Source organism: Thunnus maccoyii, chromosome 22 (genome assembly GCF_910596095.1).
Source record: "Thunnus maccoyii chromosome 22, fThuMac1.1, whole genome shotgun sequence".
Lineage (NCBI taxonomy): Eukaryota > Metazoa > Chordata > Actinopteri > Scombriformes > Scombridae > Thunnus > Thunnus maccoyii.
This window is the reverse complement of record NC_056554.1, coordinates 10232211-10253410: the sequence shown is the minus strand read 5'-3', so window position 1 is coordinate 10253410 and position 21200 is coordinate 10232211. Positions and strand designations below refer to the sequence as shown.

Genomic DNA, 21200 nt, shown 5'->3' with positions numbered 1-21200 from the left:
GTGGCTTTCTCAAGGTGAGATGTCAGAACAATCTTCCTTGATTCAGTTTAATATTCTCAATTATTGCACCCTACCATGTGACACTCCTTAAAACATATTTGAATCAAGTGTCTTACCCATTTACATTTGCAGTATACTTGTGTGCAAAGTTAGTGGCTCGAAATTTACACTTAAAATTTACAATTTACAGAAATGTGAAGGTATTTTAGTACTGACTATTGTTTTTTTTCTGAAAATCATCCAAGAAATGTTTGAGAAATGATGATTAGCAATGTGTAGTGTGTTCATTTTACTTAGCTTTAAAGCTGCACTAATAAATAGTTTTATATAAACAATGGGGAAAAAAATGACTATGTGTAACATGAAAGATGCTGATCATAGTAACAAACCAGACAGACAGAGAATTATCACCCAACTCTGCTGTTCCCTTCAGCTCTACGGAGCTTTTTAGCATCTTTAAGCTAACCGTTTTTGTTTTCCAACCCGCAAATGTATTGTTTTGGTTCACTCTCACTGCTTTCATCAAACCAGTTTCTGTTAGCTGACAGCTGCTTATTAAGAAACTCTGTTAAAGCCGATCTATGCTATCAAAATTAGCAACTAGGTGGTGAACATATGGTGGAGCATTTTGTTCATAAAGAGAAAGATATTTCTCTAAGGTGCTGGTTAAGCCCAAAACAGAGCTAAAAGGAGACTCAATTTTGGACTTTCATTTGCCTGGTGTAATTGTTATTGACTTACTCCAATGTGCGGAACAATAATTCTAACACTTCGGTTCTACCCAGAATGTTTTGGCAGTGCACCACATAGCTGTAGCATGCGGGATATTATTAAAATATGCACTATTATCCCCATATAATATCGCGTCTCCTCCGTCCCCCTCCCCCCTCTGTGACAGTCGGCTAGAGGGCTACACATTTACTCATAGAACCGGAGTTACATCCAGATAACTACTACCACATTTATGCTTAACTGACATGCACATTATACAACAGGTACTGTTTGGGGCTGGCCTTTATTTATGTCAACCACGACCCCGACTATTATCAGAGACCTGGCTTTTCATTGGCTACCAGCCACTATTGGAGGAAATATAGTGATGCCTTATCAAAACCAATAAGTGTCTGATTACACAGACAATAGCAGTGTGAAACATGGCAGAGCAATCTAGCCTCCTACTGTACCACACTGAAACCCCACACCACTACCCCCGCATGATAGACAATATCAGCCTCCCCAAGAGGGCCTCGTCTTTGATGGCACTTTTCAGTCATCACATTGTGAAGTACACTGCTTCAGTTGCAGCCACTTAGCGTACGCTGGCACTCTCTATTTGCCCTTTGCGTATGAAGTCATCGCTCATCAGACGGCCTAAGTGAAGTGAAAGACTAAATCAGAAAGCTAATGAAAAGTTAAAGCAGAACTCTAATAAAAATTCATAAAGGGCAATCTGAGGTATTACAAGGTAAGAGTGGACAGGTATGCTAATGTGATTGAATTGTGATTCTACCTTACACAATTACAGATCCCACAATATCGCATGAATATAATACATTATCCCAGTCCTGATATTATTACAGCAAGGCGAACACTTCCACAGCCAATACAGTATATGCATAAATGCATGCAATACTCTACAATGTATTTGTCATAAAGTTGCCTCTGGCAGGATGGTCTATATTGAAAAAAGAAAAATTATAATACATTGCATAGTAAGTGAAATGTAATCTCAAAGATAGATGGATAAAACTACATGCTGCGATGTGGTAGAAATGAGGAATACGTTTGGTTTGATAAAAGCCCTTAGATGGTACTTGGCTAGACATCCTACTGCTCAAGCCTAATTCAAATGTCTTTTAAATTTCTCTTTAATAGCAGCATGCAAACAACATACTGGACCACATGCTGCCCTCTCTCAAACATCAAACAAGAGGTTATATTTATTTTACTTCGGTGATACCAATTAGGAAATCTACACATGCCGCTGTGGACACATGCACGCAGTCATGATGCAATTAATCATACGGGGGCTCTGCATGACATTCATTTTCTATCATACCACATACTGCAGCAACATCCAGCTCATCCTCTGCATCATTTCAGTAAGGCAGATTCATATATTCAGCTATTAAAAGCAGCTTAATAGTTGTTTGATGGAGCTTGTTCCATGACCATTCCCCTCTTTCTGAGGACTTAATATTATTAAATGTCTAAGTAAATGAAATTGTTCAACTGTTCGATGTGTTTGTTTTAAAACACGGTAGAAAATCTTAATTGACTGCATTTTCGAATCTGGTTAAGAGTTTGCAATTAAGTTTGGTTATAAGCAAACTAAAGCATAATTTCCCTCTGGTTCAACAAGTAATTATAAAAGCAAGTTGCATAATAGGGCAAAGTATGTGCCTGAAAAAACATTATATTAAGACAACAGGAGTTAAGAGATATATATTGACTTACCACTGGAATGCACCACTTGAAATGCACTTGTAGTGTGATATTAACACATAATAATTTTCACTATACTATTTTCTCACTAAAGCTAAAGAAAACAATCATCAACCATGTGACACTATTTATGCTTCATTTCTTTTTAGAAGCCAACAGTCTCTTCTGTGATGCCTATAAAACACTGACTCATATTTTGGATGTAAACATGATCATTTCCATTAATCCTCTGCAAAAAACGGATCTATCAATCATTCATCTTTTCATACATTTTTTTCCATTAAGTATTGGATTAGATTAGTCACATTTCTCATGCCATCAGAACAATGTCAACTCATACAGTGATCTTATCACCAAGAATAGTAAATATAGGACTATATTTTAAGTGTCTCTCAAGTCTGATTTTAAGTTGTGAGTAGTCACAGTAAATAAGGCAGGAGATATACTTACTTTTCATCCACACGTTCACGTAGACAACCGGCTGTGTCCTTCACATACTTGCCTGTGTACTTTCTGTGTTACCGGAGGATTCTACTAGAGAACTATGGACATAAATAGAACTTCCGGAATTGCATGATGTAAAACAAACATTCAAGAAGGTTGGTTAATTCTGAGATCATGGCAGAAAAAGCAACAGCAGTCCCACAGTAGATGGTATGTAAGGCCCCGAAATCAAACACGTCAAGCATATTTGTCACTGTGCAGCGACAATGACTCATCGTACAGATGCAGGTAATTGCTGACTTGGTCAATTAATTTGTCTTCAAAACTTTCCACCATTGTTATCGCTGCTGACATGCCTACTGACCCCTGACCTTGTCACATCCCAATACTCCCCCTACACTGCCCCTACCATTCATGTGCGTATTTTATTTTGTGTACGTGTGGCATTAATTTCTGAGGACGTGCACAACCAAAGCTCCAAATGGAGGCAGGATAAGTGAGGATGCCAAGTTAAAAGCGGCAAGTTAAAAGCAAATATATCTCCAGCCTAACATGATTATAAACCAAAACTCTTGAACTGACCCTGACAGCTTGTTTATGTCGAAGCTTTGAATTTTGCAGTAGCAGGGTTAGTCTAGAGTTCAAACACATCCTCTATTTCAGTAGATAAACAGTTTAAATTTAAGATAGGGACTTATGGACAACTTTATTTGAATGATGCACTGCTGCAAATGGTGCATCACAGCACTAGGAATGTTATGTGACCTTGGTTAAGTGTCTGCAGAAGATGAACCAACTTTATGTGTCTGTTCATGCTTCACGCCAATCTATTTGAGATTCTATCTCTTGATTTAATTTGATCCAGGTCACATGAGTGTGCATGTGTCTCTGCACATATGCACAGGAGGAGTGTTCTTCTGTGCAATCACAAAACTATAAAAATATCCCCTCTGTAGCTCTATTAAAGTTAAATTCTCATTTAATATGGATAAGTTCTTTTTTTGGTCTTTGTTATATAAAAAAATAATTAAAAGCACTCTTTTTTGCTTTAGAACACTATTTTTCTATCGCTTTCTTTCTTATCTGTTAATGTTGGCATGGAGAAATGGTTGGCTCTCCAGTCAAACTGTCACCTCAGAGAATAGTTTTTCTAACCCATTCCCTGGCATCAAGAAACACATTTCACAAAGGACAGGAATGAAAACACAGGAAGCAAATATTGCTTTGTCTGCATCTCTATTTACTCCTTTAGCTTTTCCATCTCTGCGCCACTGACTGCACTCTATTTACTCTAGCAAAGCTCAGATTACACTTTTTTCCCCTTTCTTCACAAGCCGTTCCTGTTGGATATGAGATTACATCTGTACAGTGCAAAACAGGAATCCCCGGGCTGAGCAAGATGCAATGCAGAAAGAGCAGAAAATACTGAATAGAAATATTGTTCATGGGCTAGTTTACACTGACCACTGACCAGATCATTTTTTTTTTGCATCTAAATGAAAGTGTTGAAATAACAAGGAACAGAATAAAGCAGAGTAGTTTGGAGGCACGTAAGCGACGTGGCTCTATCGAGGGCAATGTCGGCCACTTGGTTGATCAGACTGAAATTTCTCAACCATTATTTCATGGATAGCTATGACATTTTGTGCAGACATTCTCGATCCCCAAATGAAAAATCCTCAGGACTTTGCAGATCCCTGGACTTTTCCTTAAGCGTCAACATGAGGTGGACATTTGGGGGTTTGAGTAAAATGACTCAATAAACTACTGAATGGATTGCTATGAACTTTGCTACAGACATTCATTTCTCCCTCAGGATGAATTGTAATAACTTTGCCAGTCCCATGACATTTCATCTAGATCTGGTCAAAATGTTTTATCCAAGACTTTTTTATGACCCAATACCTTCAAAACTAATGATATTCCCATAATTCGCAGTTATACTTTGTGTTTAGAGCTAATTAGCACATTACCATCCTTAAGTAAGATGGTGAATGTGGTAAACATTTAAAATGCTAAACATGTTAAAATTGTCATTGTGAGCTTGTTAGCTGATGCTAGCATTCAACTTGAAGCATTGCTGTACAGCCTCACAGAGCCACTAGCATTACTGTAGACTCTGTCTTGTTTTTTTTTTTGTGCATGAACTAAACATCGTGATGGCAAAGGCCTACAAATAATACAGGAAAAGAGTAGTTATGACAGCTCGCTCTGCTGTGCAGTACACCATCACCTTATTGTCACAGACAATGCCACAAATGTCTTCCTGTTTGCACTGTCCTCAAGCTGTCTGACCTGACAGACCAGGGCAGGGTATGAGCTGATGTGACCTGATTAAAGCAGGCTGTCAACATTCTCTGCAACAATATTATAAGTGTCAATGAGAGATACAAAACATGTCACACATACTTGCCTTTGCCCGTTTGTTGGCAGGCTGAAAACTTGTGGCTCTGCATCCAAATGAGTGCTGCACAAGTTTATTTCAAAGTGATCCTTTCCCCTTCAGAAAAGGGTTATAGGAATCATCATCGCGCTAGCTTGAGACCAATCAATGCAAATCAATCGAACAAATCCACTTAACCCATCATTGAATCCAAGTAAACCGTTATCTGGACAACATACAGTGATTCAAAGTCCACAATAATATATTTGTATTATTCCATAATGCCATGCATCCGCAGATGTGTTAATGTAAGTTACACTAGAATCAATTTAAACAGAAAAACAGATCGTAGGAAAAAGCACAGATGTCCTTTGGGGGATCGGTTTAATCACAGAAGAGAAGGGAAACGACAGCAGGGGGAAAAATAGGGCGAGGAAACTGAAAGAAGGAACAAGAGGAAAAGGGGTTATCCATCCTTATTAGGCACAAATCTAATGTATCAAGCAGCCAGTCAGAGGCAATAGCATGGTCAGTGTGATCCGTGGAACAGTGCACACCAGGAGATAGACCTTAGCCATATTGGCCGAAACACAGTGATTGCTGAGGCAGAAGTACTGTAAACAGTAAACACAAATACCTTTTCCTCTGTTGCTTTGCATTTAAATTGAATTTGCGGTGGTTTCAGTGGTGCGTGGAAAATGCAGGAGACAGAAGAGAGATGCCAAATGACACCTTGCTTCCACGGCGGATGCTTCATTGCTTGGTGTGTCATACATCACCTCCTCTCCTTTTTGCCATATTCACACAACCATTTAATCTGCTCAAGGTTTTTTGCAGTCATACCTAAATGTGCCCGAAGAAACAGCTTAGAAACTTGTCTTACTGGTTCCGCAACATGATGATGTGTGCTGTGCAAGTTCTGTTATTGTTGAAAAAATAATGTCATTAAAAGATGATGAACATTAAAGATGCTCTAATCGGGCACTGGTTGGAATCAGCTGCTATTCTTTTCAGAAGACTCAATTGGTTGTTTTTAATCACACATCAGCAAACCAATTTATGATGGTTTCTGATCTCCAACCCACAGATGTTAGAAGTTTATCTACCTGTCTAGCTGTTGAGAGACGTCAAGAGAGCTTTACAGACAAAATCTTGACTCGGGATGCAAAAAGTGCAGGGCTACCTTATTGTTTTAAGGTCAGATACATTTACCAGATGTCTGGCAGAGATGAAAAAAACACATTTGTCTGGAATATAATTGAATCATTCAAGCTGCTCTTTGACCATTCAGACGGGCACACAGCAGGGAGACCAGTCCAGAATTTTGACGATAAGAGGCATATAATGCTGATTTTGAGGGGTTTACCTGCATACAAAAGGATGCAAAGAATCACTCTTTTCTGGAAAATACATTATTACCTTTAAAAATGAGTAACAAATGAAGGAAAATAGAGTATCTCAACTAGAGCTGTCACAATAACCACAATATTGTAATACCATACTATAGAGAAGCCAACTGCGATGGATGGTAATCAACTGCCACAACTAGGCTATGCTATGTTCATATGGGTTTAAGTTCTCCATCGCTACAATGAATTTTCATCTTTTGGAGTCCATAGAGGCCATTTATGAGATCAGTGTAGCTCCGAGGAGAAAAAAAAGACAGGGTGGTGGGGGGTGTTGAGAGCATGGATGTATAAAGAGAGCAGCGAGAGAGAGAGAGCAGCGAGAGAGAGAGCAGCGAGAGAGAGAGAGAGAGAGAGAGGGGGTAACTTCCCATTCACTCTCTATCTCATTTCTGAATTTTGATGGTGTACAAAAAACAGTGAAAGCTGCATCCAACCAGATGTTGTTCTTTGCAGATTGTCACACTCAGTAGATCTGTCACTCATAGTTCTGAGTGACTGATCAAACATCAGAATTCGACACGATGGAATAACAATGGTAAGATTCATATTATTATTGTTGAAAGTTCAATCAGTGAAAACGAGTCAGTGACAGTGAAAACATAAACGAACATAAACGCTACAGATGGTAGTTGGCTAGCTAACATTAGGTCTTTATGGACAGTATATAACTTAGAGCCTGCTCAGATATACAGTAGTGAGTGAAATATTACACATTTTGTATTTTAGACTAAAATAAATGTACATAATTTGTTGGTACAGTTGGTATTATAGTGTAACCAGTGTTTCCCCTAGGTTGAGTGGTTTGGCCTGGCGGGCAGGGGGGTGGCGTCAAGTAATGTAACCTCTAACGTTTTACAAATTGCAGATGGAGAATATGACCTGGCTGCAGCTTGAAAAAAATGTCAGTCAAAAGATTTTTTTTTGCTTTAATCCATGTGTTCACCTTTTTTTTGCCCCATGGGGCTAGGCACTTCGTGTTGTACACTTCAATGCAAGTGTACTGAATGTTCAGCAGTTCCCCCGGTCCGGTCTATCCCACAGCTAGCATCCAGGCTAACAAGCTAACCTGGCGCACAGCCCTTATATCAGAGCCGGGCTCAGGGTGAGCTGACCGGGGGTCGGTTCTGATGCTAGGTAGTTAAAAACACCTCTGTGTGGATATTTTGTCTCGGTGATATATTTATACTCTCACGGGTCACTGCACGGCTGAGCAGGCTGCCATTTAACCTCGAGGTAAAGTAGTTTTCTACCAATCATACAATCTAAAGGGACGTCCAGCCAGACTCCATTCATATATCTATCTATTTAAATTGTTTTCTGTGTTCATTAGGTATTGCTGCTCCATTCAGCACAACATAATCAGGCTAACATACCTTGATTTTTACACAAAAAAAAAGAAAAGAAAAAAAAGGTGGTAGTACCACATAGCACATTCACAGCAATAGCCCAAACCTCGACTAATACAATGAGTAACTAAGAAATAAGAACTTTAGCCTTTTACAGGGTCTCTAACATACTGTAGGAGTTTTCAGTAAAATGCTTAAGAACAGAAAACCTGAACAAATCATGCACATTGGTTGAGACGCACCAACACCTATCAAAATAAAAGCACCATTCAGAGCGAAGACATTGTTATATGAATTCATTTGAAAAGCAGATTTAAGTCTCAACACACACACACACGCGCTAAATACTGAAAAACCACCCGCCGTCCAAAAAGAATCAGTGAACACATTAAGCTTGCTCCAGCACATCTATCAATTAATTTGTCTTCTAATGGAGGCATTTGAGCTACTTCGTTATACTTTAATAGTGATGTCAGAAGGGTGAGATCCCTCCTGTTTACACCTGCCTGATGCTGACACAGACTTAGTCAAGTAAGTAATGGGGGCTGCGGGTGGATCTGTCTGCGGAATGATGGAGAAGGAGCTCCATTTTCTGCATGGCCGTCCACGATGGGCTCTGCCAAAGAGAGTGACTGATTACACCGGTTTATAACAGAGGTGTGGGGAGTAGATGAGGGGGGCATGTACCTGGGATCAATCTTAGTATAAAAACAGTCACCCCGCCACACTGGCCAAGACTCCTATAGACCGACTTGTGTCCTTGACTTTGAGCTTATATCATCAAGATCGTGGGTTGAGTGCTGAGGATGGGACGGAACATTCTAGTCACACAACAGCACTTTATCCTCTGCACCCTTCCATGCCAACAAACCAGAGCAGGGTTCATGAGCGAGTGTATTTTCTCCGCTTGACCTCTGGAGCAGCTGAGACCATTGAGGCTATGAAAATTAAATTAGAATCACGCAAGAAAAAGGTGATTATAGTGCACACAAGTGGAAAAATAAAAAAATACCAGAAAAAAAGGAATACCAGCAAGATACCAGTGCAATAAAATTGAACTGAAATCGACCTATTTGACAATGCACATACAATACCGATGCCATACCACAGCTATTCTACACTGCAGTGCTTCAGATGCCAAAAGCACTGATGTATCTAACAGCAAGGACTGCAAGGTGCACGTACTCTCTCCATGGGATTGTATACAGTGCGTGTGTGTTCTTCTTGAGCTCTTTCATGGCCAGCTGGGAACATGTGGGGCTGACTTTTTACTCATAACGCACCAATGTGAGAGACAAAATGAAAACCTGCTCTACAGCGACAGAAGCTATCAGGGTGTAATTAAGTGAAACCCTGTTCGCTTGCCTTGATATATGATGCTCACACACACTTTATTTTCCTGATACTTCATTAACTCGGTCACTGAAACAAAAGCTCCTATAATTACAAAAAAAATAATAGGCTGTGTACAAGATTATTAAGACCTGTCCAAAACTGCAGAAAATCGCTGAAGAGCAGCAGCCATGTAAGTACTAATTTGACCAAAATATCAGATTTTGGCCACAAGTTTGGTCATGAGTCACTGCTGCACTGTGAAAATGTCAAAAACTATAATAGGCTGTCATTTACATCCTGCCTCTTTGCTTCTGTTTATCCGACCGTCTGACATTTCGCGCAAACCTCGAGATTGATCTGCTTGAAATTTCAATCTACAACCAATCAAAGAAGACATGGAAACCGTTTGAGAACAGCTGTTTCATCAGAGCGCCCGAGGAAAATAAAATATGAAAAAGAAAAACACAAAAGCCTAGATTCCTGCGGGACTGCAGCAAGAAACTTTTACTTTCAGCACTTTCTTGGATGTTACTAACAATTCTGCATGCAGTATTGTTATGCATGATGAAATATGTCATTATCTGACATTGATAATGATTATCTGGCATTATCTGATACTAAGTCCCCTCTTGTGTCCCTTGAGGCTCCACTCCAACCCTCAAAGGTGTATTGATGCTCCCTTTGTTGGCGAGGAGCTGGAGCAGGGCTGCAGTTCCAGTAATTGCCAGCTAACGGTGCGTGGAGAGGACATTGTCTCTCGTATCGCAGAGCTTCTGGGGCAGAGGGTTCACGTTTTGTGAAAACACAGGCGAGGAAACGTTTGATACAAAGAGCTTCTATGGGACCCTAAAATTAACTGATTATAAGTGTGAGAGAGGAGATAAAGTTGTGCAGGAGAGGAGAAATGGGGGAACGCACAGTTGGAGACAGCGAGCAGAATAATGTGGACAGAGAGGGAGCAAGCAGAAGAAAGAGAGGGGACAGCAGAGGGGAGAAAACTTTTTAATTTAAGTTAACAATAGTAATGATTACTTGAGGCCGAGTCAGAGCAGATAGGAGAAGCTATGGGGTAACGAGGTGATAACAGAGAGCAAAGAAAACAAATCCACAGCAAACAAATGAAGACTTCTCCTAATAGTCTGGTATTTTAAAAGGACACAGTCTTGTTTTGGCCATTCTTCAGCGCTGTTTCGATTCGGTCTGCCGAGGTCGCCTCTCTCCTCATATTAATATCTAACTTAATCATGAAAACAATGTACCAATGATTTTGTTGTTACTTTGCTTTTCTTTCATCTCCGAAACCGAACCCACAGTGCATTCAGCAAGCAGCGATACCTTTTACACAGCAGCCTGTAACTCAGCCGTGCCCATCCGACTAAAAATAACCCTTCCATTCTTTCCACTTAGGAATCTCGTTTACAAACATTAGGGCAAATGGGAAAACTGATTACACAGGCTAGCAAGGGTGAATTTAAATAGATAGTGTCATGGGATAACCATAGGCCAATGTAAAATGCAAATATATGAAAAATGAGGGACTATGCAATCCAGTCAACCTGCAGGGATTAGAGGATGTTGTAGTGGTGACAAAGAGCCAATCAATACAAGCATAAAAAACACAACTTTTGGTAATGTGAGAGTCTACCTGTTGAAGATTCCAGTAATAGAATTACTGTGGTTTGCTAGTAACTCATTTTAATTCCATTTTACTTCTTGATTTGATTAAAGGGGAATGCCACCATTTCTACAAATGAAGGTCAGTTTAATCATCATGAGGAGTACTACCCAGCCTGCACAAACAGTTCCAGTATAATGTCTTCTGTGGCTCTGAACTGAGCTTTCTTAAGTCTAAGAACAGGGCTTGGTGACTATATATTTTTAACAGAAAGCCTACGTTACAAACTGAAGGCTGTAATGAAAAGATGTTATCAAGTTTCATCATGGGATCCAGTAGGATCCAGTTAGGGCTGAACAATTTGAGGAAATATCTAATTTTTCTGACCAATATAGCAACTGCTATTATTTTCTATAAATTAAACTATATGCTTGTATTTTGGTCAATTACACAAGATATGGTTGTATAAAGCATAATCACCCCCTTATCTTACAAACATAGTACATCAGTGGTTTCTTTCACATCACTCAGTGACTTAACAACTGATCAGCTACCTTTATGAAATTGATCAAGGCTGTTCAAATGATACAGAGTGGTGCTTCTTCCTCCACAAATCCATCTTTGGCCAAACATAAATGTACAGCTAGAGTAAGTATAGTAGCGAGGCAACAGCCAATATTTCTTGTTTGTAATTTGGCCAACTCATTAACTTTAATAGACTTTAATAGACTACAGTTAAGTACATGTATTAATGAAAGTTGTCCTTTTAGACACTAAAATAAACAGTCGCCAGATTAAACTTTTACTTGCTACAACTTAAAATATTCTTAATTAAGTAAATAAAATCGTGGCTCATGTTGTGATTTGAAAATCACATTATCGGTATAAAAACAATTAATTGTTCAGGACTATATTGAGAATTTTTTTTTTTTAGCTTTTATAATTTTTTGAGTATTTTTTCTTTTTTTTAATCTCCCAACTTTAAGTACAATACTAAATCAATGGTGTGTCCCTTTAAATTTATAAACAGAATTACTTCATTGTTTCTTGACTCCATATTCATTGGATGGCATGCAAAAAAAAGCATTCAACACATTCATCTCAATAACAGGGTCTTTCAGAGTGAGGATTTGTGGGCGTATGGTATACAAAAATTCTGACTAGAGTCCCCATACACACAGATCTTTAATCACATTTCAACCAAGAGGGTGAAATTTTTATGACAAGCTCATCATTACCTAATTATTCATTTTACATCTAGTAATTATTAACAAAGTGCACAGTTGTGGGGGTGGTGTGGGACAGAGAGATTTCTCTGAACCCACAGCAAGCGTTTGAATGACTGCATCTGCATCAAAATGTTGCTGTTTTTAGGGACTTGGAGCAGAAGTAATGGTGAATGGATAAAGGGATGATTTAAACTTGTATTAGTTCATGTTCAACTTTCTATTGACCTAAACAATAAAAAGATTTTTTAACTCTGGTTCCATATTGAGTTGTAGACTGAACATGATGGTGCTGTTCATTTTCCACTACAGTGAGCACGCTCTCGCTGTCCTCTTTTACATAACACTCGGTCAGATTGTCTTTGTAGTACTTGAACAGGCCTCAACAACTCACCACTCATTCCCAGTCAGGCAAAGGAGTATCTGAGCGGGCCAGCTTGTAGAATATTACATTAGGACAGTAAGTTCCGATAAAGCCTGCAGCTTGGCCAAGCACTGTACCGCCCAAACAAGCCAAAGAATCTGTGCCGCTCTGGTGTTGGACGGCAACACAACAGCAGAAACCCGAAACCAGAAGAAGGCAGGCAAACAAAGACACGGTGGACTGGGCCTGCCAGGAAGCTGATATGGATACAGATATCACGGTCAACGTCTTCTCTCTGCCTTTGCCAAAAGCGGTGACCCTTGTGAAAGGGGTCATGGTGAAAGGTCACAGAGCAAGGTTAAAGAAAGCCTTTACCAGAAGACACTGATACTTGCTCTCCCTTTTTCCATTATGTAAGAAGCTTGGCACAGATGCTTTGATGTTCTGGATCACTACAGCATCCTAATCTGTTGTTACAATCCAGGTTGTGTTAGACATCTTGTTTAGCTATTTTACTGTATATTCTTACTCTGTAGCGACATCAAACAACACAATGTGGAATCCCATTTGTTTTCTCTCACATATCTTATGACATATATGATATCTACTGTCATCTAATTCCTTCTTTTACTTGCAGTCTTTTTCTATCTACAAGAAGGAAGTGAAGGAACAAACTTTCACTATGGGTGATTTTGGTATATTACTTCCTTTAGAAGGAGTTAAACACACCACAGGAAATTCAGCAAACTAATCAAGTGGTCACGTCTTGCATAGCGTGAACACAAACATCAAACTTCAGGCTGATTCTGATGTTTGTCAGGTGAATCAAGCAGATGCCATGTTAGTTCACTGGGTGTGAAAGGAAACATTATGCAACATGGTTAGCCATCTGGTATTGATGCGCCAGCCCAAACATCACGGAAGAAATGTTCAGCTTCTACAGACAGATACACTGCTTTATTACAAAAGATAAAAAAAATAAGTGCTTTCTAACCTCTTTGTGAATTTAAGGAGAAACCTTTAAAAATGAAATATTGGAAGCTCCCTTGGTAATTTTTGTTCTGCTTTAATATTTCTATGAGCTCTGCAGAGGTTGCAAAGGTCTATAAAATCAGCAGAAATTATTACAGAAGTGGCACAAAGGTTGATAGTTAATCCACAAACTAAATTTATTGGGTTTATCTATTAGCAAAGCAGCAATGGACTTCAAACACTAGCTTATAATAAATGTCTACATGTGCAATGTTTTATCACTGCCTATATAAAAGCCGTGTACACTTGGCAGCACTGCAGGGACTCACTATACATTATGACTGCTCTGTGGATTCTAAACCACATTAGATAAAAACAAGCCACGAGTCTTCTCTTGCCATTCAGAATGGGGACAGGGTTGCACAGACATGATGCCAACCTAACCTGCCTATGGGTATCAAATATTCAGTGTTTGGTCAGGGATTATGGGCTTTCAGCTTGCTGTCCTCATGGGACAGGTGGAACATGACCTGCTAATAGCCATCAGGACACCAAAGAGAGGGAAACAAAGACGGGCCCTCGCGTCATTGGCCAGGCCCCCACACATGTACATGCTGAAGAGTGCATTTTTCACAGCGTTGTTTTATGGCAGTAGTATTGGATGAGTAGTTCCACTTCCTCATAATGATCAAAGCAGAATAGACTTTTTACTTGCAGGAAAGCAATTTTATAACTTTGAGTTTGGTTTCTTTGGTGCCAGATAAGACCCTCTTTCAACCAATAATAAAAACTAAAAACATTTTAATGATTCTACAAGAATAATTCACCAATTATTTGAAGAGTAGTTCAAAAGGTTATTTTTATTCCTTAAGTTATTACTCAGACAGATATTCCTAGTTTTTAGACCACCGTGCATTTTCTCAGATGACCTTGGAGGACCTTGAACTGAAGCTGTCGCAGCTCCTCCACATGAAAACAACCATTGGACGCACGTGGTAAAGACCCTCACTTTGGGGGGTTTACCACGCATGACACCTTTGGGAGGAGACCTCAGACTGACCCTAGACAAGCTGGGACAACAGCATCTCCAAACTGACCTTTCATTGCCAACGAAGAGCTGGCAAAGTCGCTGGGGAAAAGGAAGTGGGCTTTGCTTGTCCTACTGCCACTGCAGTCCTGACCCAGACAAGCTGTCTAAATAAGCTGTCCGTCTAACCAAAGGATGGGCTTTCAGATAACGTTGCTGAACTTGAATGTACAAAATCCTATAAACAAATAGCACTGGTAAACCGGCACCATTTGCATATTTGAGAAACAACCTCAAAAAATCCAATTTAGCTGATTTAGCAATAAAAATTAAAAATCTCAAGAGGGGAGAAATAATTGCTTATTCTGCATTTACTGCAGCCCTGTGCATCCAATATGTAATTATTTGAAAGCTCAGAGACACTGCAATCGTTCACCATTGTTCCGCCAAGGAAATATGTATCCTCACTGAACTCAAAACAACTGCATTGACAAGCTAAATTAAATTATTTGAAATCAATACAACAGGGTTAAAATGCTCAGTGGCTCATCAAAGCTCTCATACAGGAAAGTCAAATTAAGCCGACTTTTATCTGTCTTGTTATAAAAAGTGTGAGCAGGGGTTTGAGGACACATGTGCTGTGATGTCAAATGATACGCTGGAATCAGTTACGAGCATGTGAGCCTGTCCTGATGAGAAAAAAAGGATGATGCATCGCAGAAGCTGAGACGCCTGACAGCCAAACGCTTGGGGACAAGCGAACTGTGAAGATGTGGAGAGAGATTCCAAAAACTATCGCTCTGATCCGGTGCAAATGGCAGATTTAATGTGTGTTTGAAAGCAATGCAGCTGAATAGAGTTGGAAAAGACATCTTTAAAGCTGTCCCGCTGCACAATCAAGGGTATTGACTACATAACCAATAGGGATTGAAAATGTGTCACTTAAAAGTAAGTAGCATAAATCACCCAGCTTTAGCACGTCCAAATGATTCTGATGGATACTCTGGTGGACTAGTAGCCCACCCGACTCGTCTGTAGCAAAGGCAGTGTTGGAAATGTAGGAGGAGATACAGATTTCCTCTGGTGTGAGCAGCAAATCAGTTTCTGCTCTTCAGTATATTGAATATGTGCTGACTGCTGCTGTTTGGATTTATAACCTGAAATTCTGCGCATCTGTGATTTGTTTCCTCTCTTTTTTCCCCTTCAGCTTAAAAACTCATGGCCTACTGGGCAGAAGTGGTGGCATGAATACCAATGGTGGCCTGGTTTATATCTCTATTACTGCATTTAAGGATAATGCTGTCAAATGTAGACCTTTAACATACATCTCGTTTGAAGGCATATATTACGAAAAAGCTTGTGTGGACAGAGATTCATTCGTGACATTACATCATGTAATATACAGCAAAATATGCCAAGGACCATTCAGTTACATCATGCACATCACCCTCGACCTGCACTATGTGTTTGTGCTGGCCTTAGCAACTAAGTGATCAATGAAGCAATGACTGTGCCGCTGTTCTAGGACAATGAACATCTCAATTAAAATCCCATGGTCTGCTAACTGACTCCATCTATCATTCTCTTTCCCCGGTCAGCCAAAGATGGCCGAGCCAGCTTTGCTCTGGTCAAACTCCATTTATATTAATCTGTAGTGCAGGCTGTGTAAGATAAGTTAATATGCTGTGTTTATAGAGAAATGGATCCACTCAAGTGGAAATTGTCCAATAATGGGCTGATAATGGGTTTCGTAATTTTATATGTGTAATTTCTTTTTCTATAATTTGGTCACAAAGTAGCAGTTGAAACGTATGAGCTAAAGATGGCTTTTATACCCCAACATTATACTTTGGTTAATATGCCTACATGGTCGATATGGGTCAGAGTAGCTCAACATTGTGGATTTTGAGAGCATCTTCTTGTATCCAATAATGGACAACAGGCTACACTACTGATGGTACTTATGCTCCACTAACTGATGTCTTTACTGGACTAACTGTATGTACTGCATATATCCAATATACTGGTTTAGAGGCTATGTTTGTGTCCATATTTCATGATAAAAGAGTTTCAAGGTTTCGTGTGGAGGTTCAGAAAATAGCAGCCAAACTAATATTCTTGAGGTCAATGATAAAGAACATGTTTCTCTAACTCAGCACACCTACAGTAATTGGACTTAGTCCAAAGGGAAATATGTCCAGCCTTGTACTTAACATGATCAATAATTAATAGGCACTGACATTAAAGACCGCAATTCTGCACCAATAACAAACACTGTAGCCTGAGAGCAGCAATGCCGCATTTTCAACCAAAGCTTTGAGGACAATATAGGAAATTACTCCCCAATAATCATGTTGTCACCAAATGTGAATTGCAATGTGACCTAAATGACCCATTAGTAGCTATGGAAACGAACAGTGAACTCCTTTGGGTAGATAGATGGATTTCTCCAAGCTGGGTATCTCCCACGAGCCTATATTTATCAGTTTGAATTGAAAGCTGAAACCATCTACACATTTTATAGGGCAGCCCACTGATGGACCGATTCTTCTATAGCTGCCTCCCATCATCCCCACTGGTTCTCTCTGTCTCGAAGGTCAAGGAGACTGTAGAAAGTAGGCCATGGCTGTACGGCAATATTCTAAATGTGAACTGCTTCATTTTAAAATCCCTTTTTTCTTATTGATGTGTGTTCTTGCAATATGTAAAACAGCTTGGAAGGAGCCACTGCTCGTAAAAATATCTCACATGTTCAGAAGCATGTTGAAATTCATTAGCATGTTCATGTGGCACCTCTCTGGGGACTAGCACCTTCTCACTCATGCAGCGTGATAATCAACAACTTACTCGACAGTGAAGCTCAGTTAATGCAAAAACGAGACAGAACCAAGGGGCGTGATACCAGTGTAGTCTCATTATCTGTACAGTATAAAAAAAGGGTACACAATACACTGTAAAATCCAATAATAAGCAACCACAACAGGCTGCATCACATATATAAATATTCTATAGCAACACTTTGATGCATACCACTCAGTGCATGCTACTACTTGGTAACCTTTATCCTGTATTGAACTCTTCATGAAGTAATCCGCTTGTAATCCACAATAATCTAAGATTTCATCTCATTAAAACCATTGACTCACTATCTGTCTTATTAGAAAAGCTCTTGGTATGTGTACACAGACTTAAAGAGAAACCCAAAATCTATTACGGTTTGCGGTATGATACAGGTACAGAAATAGTGATGAATAATGATGCGTGTAATACAATACGCAAAACCTGCTTCTGGTGATGATTTCAGAAGCAGCACCTGGTTATTCTATAAGTTTTAGCTTTTCTGCTTTTGACTGTCTCTTACTAAATTAACACAAGTTCAACTTGAGAGCTGATGAAACCCAAAGCAACTGATAACAAAGAAAATGAGACTATATACTATAAACAGAATCTGCATCGTATGCTGGTTGACAACATTAATGTGCTAAAAGCATGGTGACTGAAAGACTGAGCTGACATAACCAATGAGTTTGCCAAATCCTCAGGGTACATCAAAAGTTGCTTTTGATAGCCATACTCAAAAACTGGCTTTGATAGAAATTCCTTGTATCTTCCTCTCACATTTCCACATACACGTACAAAAAACTATGATGCTCAGCAGGTAATGCATTCAAGCTCACACTGGAAATCCTCACAGTGCTCTAGCCAGGTTGCAGGCACAAATGTATACACAACCTAAATAGTGCGAGGCATCACTGCTAAAGTAAGTGTGTTAAATGATAACTTTATGTTAACATGAGCTAATTTTATGGAACTGTTAATCAACTGGAGAAGTTAGACCAAACTGCCAGGAAGACTGTGCAAAAAGACCAACAACGTCTCTGCAGTTGTAAGAGAATCTCAGCAAATGGAAACAGAGGAAGGAGAAATCCACCTCTCAAAGTCCACCAGGAGCCTTACCGGTGTTAAGTGTTCCCGTGATGAGCCTGAACAGGTACTGTGCGAACTTGAAAATCTCCCGCTTGCACCTTTTCCTGCAGCTCATCTTTGCTCCTTGTCGGGGAGGGAGGGGGGCTTGGAAAGGTCAGCACAAAAAGCAGACTCTGGCTTTAGAGTTTGTTTTTTGTTTTTTGTTTTTTAAATCCAGGGAAGACTCTTACTTTGACAAAGTCCCACAGCAGGGTGACAGTTTTCTTCTCTCCTCCTCTCCTCTGGCTGTGTCAGCGTGGCCCTTGTGTCTGTGTGTGGCGGGAGTGATGATCATGAGTGAGTGGAGAGCAGCGAAGGGGGTTCGTCTTGCGTGTGTGGCTCTGTGTGTGTGTGTATATGTATCCCGGCTCCTCTGTTACGCAGCTCCAGGTTAAGGCTGTCTTGATCAACACGGGGATGTTGTGTGCTCTTTTGTCAGGTCATTAATATTTGCTTACCGGCGGTTTATCTTCTGCTCTGGGGAAGATGAGGAAGGGGGTGCTTCTCTCACTCCCCTCTATTTTCTTCCTCCACAACTTCCTCTGAGCAAAAACACTCCTTTACTCCTCTTCTGAGTTACTAGAGACTACTCTGTTGGCTTCACTATACAGTGGTTATCCAATTAGTCTCTCTCTCTCTCCGTCTATCTCTGACACACAAACAAACACACACTCCCACACTTGATCTCGTAGTGCGCCTGCTGCTCGCTCTACTCAGCACCATCTGTGGATGTTTTACCCTCACTGACGGTTGCCATGGAGGTGTGGCCTGATTGGCCCGAGAGAAGAAGAAGGAGGAGAAGGAGGAGGAGGAGAAGAAGAGGAGAGATAGGAAGCACACGAGGAGGAGGAGAGGAAAAAAAAGGAAAATTAAGGGGAAAGTGTCCACCTCGGTGAATCAGCAATGACAGTACATTATGAGCCTGCCGCATGATGTGTAATTGAACATTAAAACAATGAGTGACAGTAATGGACAGTGTTAATGGTACACCACAGGCTCTTGAGACACAGATAAGGGATGTGGTTAAAGGAGTGACAAATACACTATAAAAATTTTAAAAAGTCCAGACACAGAGGGAGGGCAGAGAGAAGAGCTGTGGACCCCAAGTTGGTGAGATTTCCTCCAACAAAACGTCAAGGTCAGTATTAATAAAGACTGACAGGCTACGCCCGGCGTCTGTGATGACATTAGTACCAGCCAAGTGCATCATCTTCTCCACTAATTAGACCACACTGTACCTCAATTGCACTCATCTATCAATGCCAAGCTCTCCCTCTTGAAAAGCCTGTCATTAACTCAAACTGTTTCCCAACGTATTACTGCAGCGCATTTGCTTAAGGAAACACTAAGAGGCATATTTTCTCATTATTACACGTCCATCAGGCTGGCAGGCTCAAATATAAAACAAGACTGGGCTTAAATCTGCTCTGAAACAAGGTTGAGACTCCACAGGTCACTTGACAGCGAGGCAGGTCTATTTTGGTGAATCCAGCTCGGTGTAGAGTCTCAGCAGACTCTGACCTTGGAGTTCTTGTCGGAGTTGTTATGCGAGCACATACATGTTCTGGACAGGAATGAGCAGCGAGGGGACTGTTCCGCAGGCAGGAATAAAAATAAGTGCTTGAGGAAAAACAAAGATTTCAAGGATTTGAAAATATATTGTGGAACTTCTTACTGGGTCAGAGCAGCACAGAGAACTAGCGCAGTGTCTCAATTAGGTGAATAATTTACAAGGTACCTGTGGGGCGTAGCAGGCCCTTTGTGACATGATTTAGTTGCTTTCATAGGATTTGGCAGGGGACATGACAGACGAATTTAAAATGGACAATTGCTTTCAAAACTGTTTTGCAGTCGTCGTTCGATGAACAAGAGTTGCTTGTTAACTGACCGCTTGCTGAGACCTGCTGCTCTTAGTTACTGCTGCTATGCCTGTCAAGTGTTGCGTTCTCACATGGTATATATGCAGTTTGTAATAATAACTGTGGCAGATTAACCACTCAAAGTTCTTGATATGCTTTTGGCTTTGGAAGTAACGCCACATTAGCCTTACTACTGTTGGTAGCAAGTTAGCTGAACATGCTAATGATTGCAGTTTACATTAGAACAGACAAATATAATCCATTCCTTACACTCTTTTTCTTGCATATTTGGTTTGGAGAAGGAAAAAAAAAAAAAAAAAAAAAAATCATCCTCCAAAATCTAAATACAAACTCTAACTAGAGCCCCATGCACACTGCTTCAGTATGTGGAGAAATCCAAAGCTTGAAAGACCTGCCATTTTTGTGAATATTTTTAAACCATAATCCCATCTTAGACTTAACTAAGGATATGGCTGCTATACTTGGAGCTATAGACAGCTCTACAGACCAGCAATTAGAATCCATGCAGTGTGTGTTTGTGTCTATTTTTCTGCATACACACTTACAGACTTGCATTCAGTCCATATTTTGCAAGCCCCGCCCACCCATTTCTCCCCCTGAGAACACTTAATTTCAACATGTGTGCAACTCCATCACCTCTCACCTAGCCCGTGGTTTCCATTTCTATCCATGTTTCCGATAAACAAACACGCCCCTCAAGTCTCTAATTTCCATATAGGTGACTGGGAGCAGCTACGCTTGAGTATTTTCAGGTCACACGGTGCACACTCATCTGAGCGTCCGTGACA

At 40.1% G+C, this 21200-nt stretch overlaps 1 protein-coding gene across 8 annotated transcripts in view; it reads right to left on the bottom strand.

Annotated features, from left to right (window-relative positions):
* kcnip4a (potassium voltage-gated channel interacting protein 4a) overlaps positions 1 to 21200 on the bottom strand; it is a 137254-nt gene that overhangs the window by 76159 nt on the left and 39895 nt on the right. Inside the window, exon 1 of one of the 8 annotated variants that reach the window (XM_042401079.1) lies at positions 18524 to 18999. The exons of 6 other annotated variants lie outside the window; for them this stretch is intronic. In XM_042401079.1, the coding sequence (XP_042257013.1) occupies positions 18524 to 18608 (85 nt within the window). In that variant the 5' untranslated portion in view covers positions 18609 to 18999. Of the gene's footprint in view, positions 1 to 2895; positions 2935 to 18523; positions 19000 to 21200 lie in introns of those variants that run through there. One more of the 8 variants, XM_042401082.1, reaches the window with a different exon arrangement.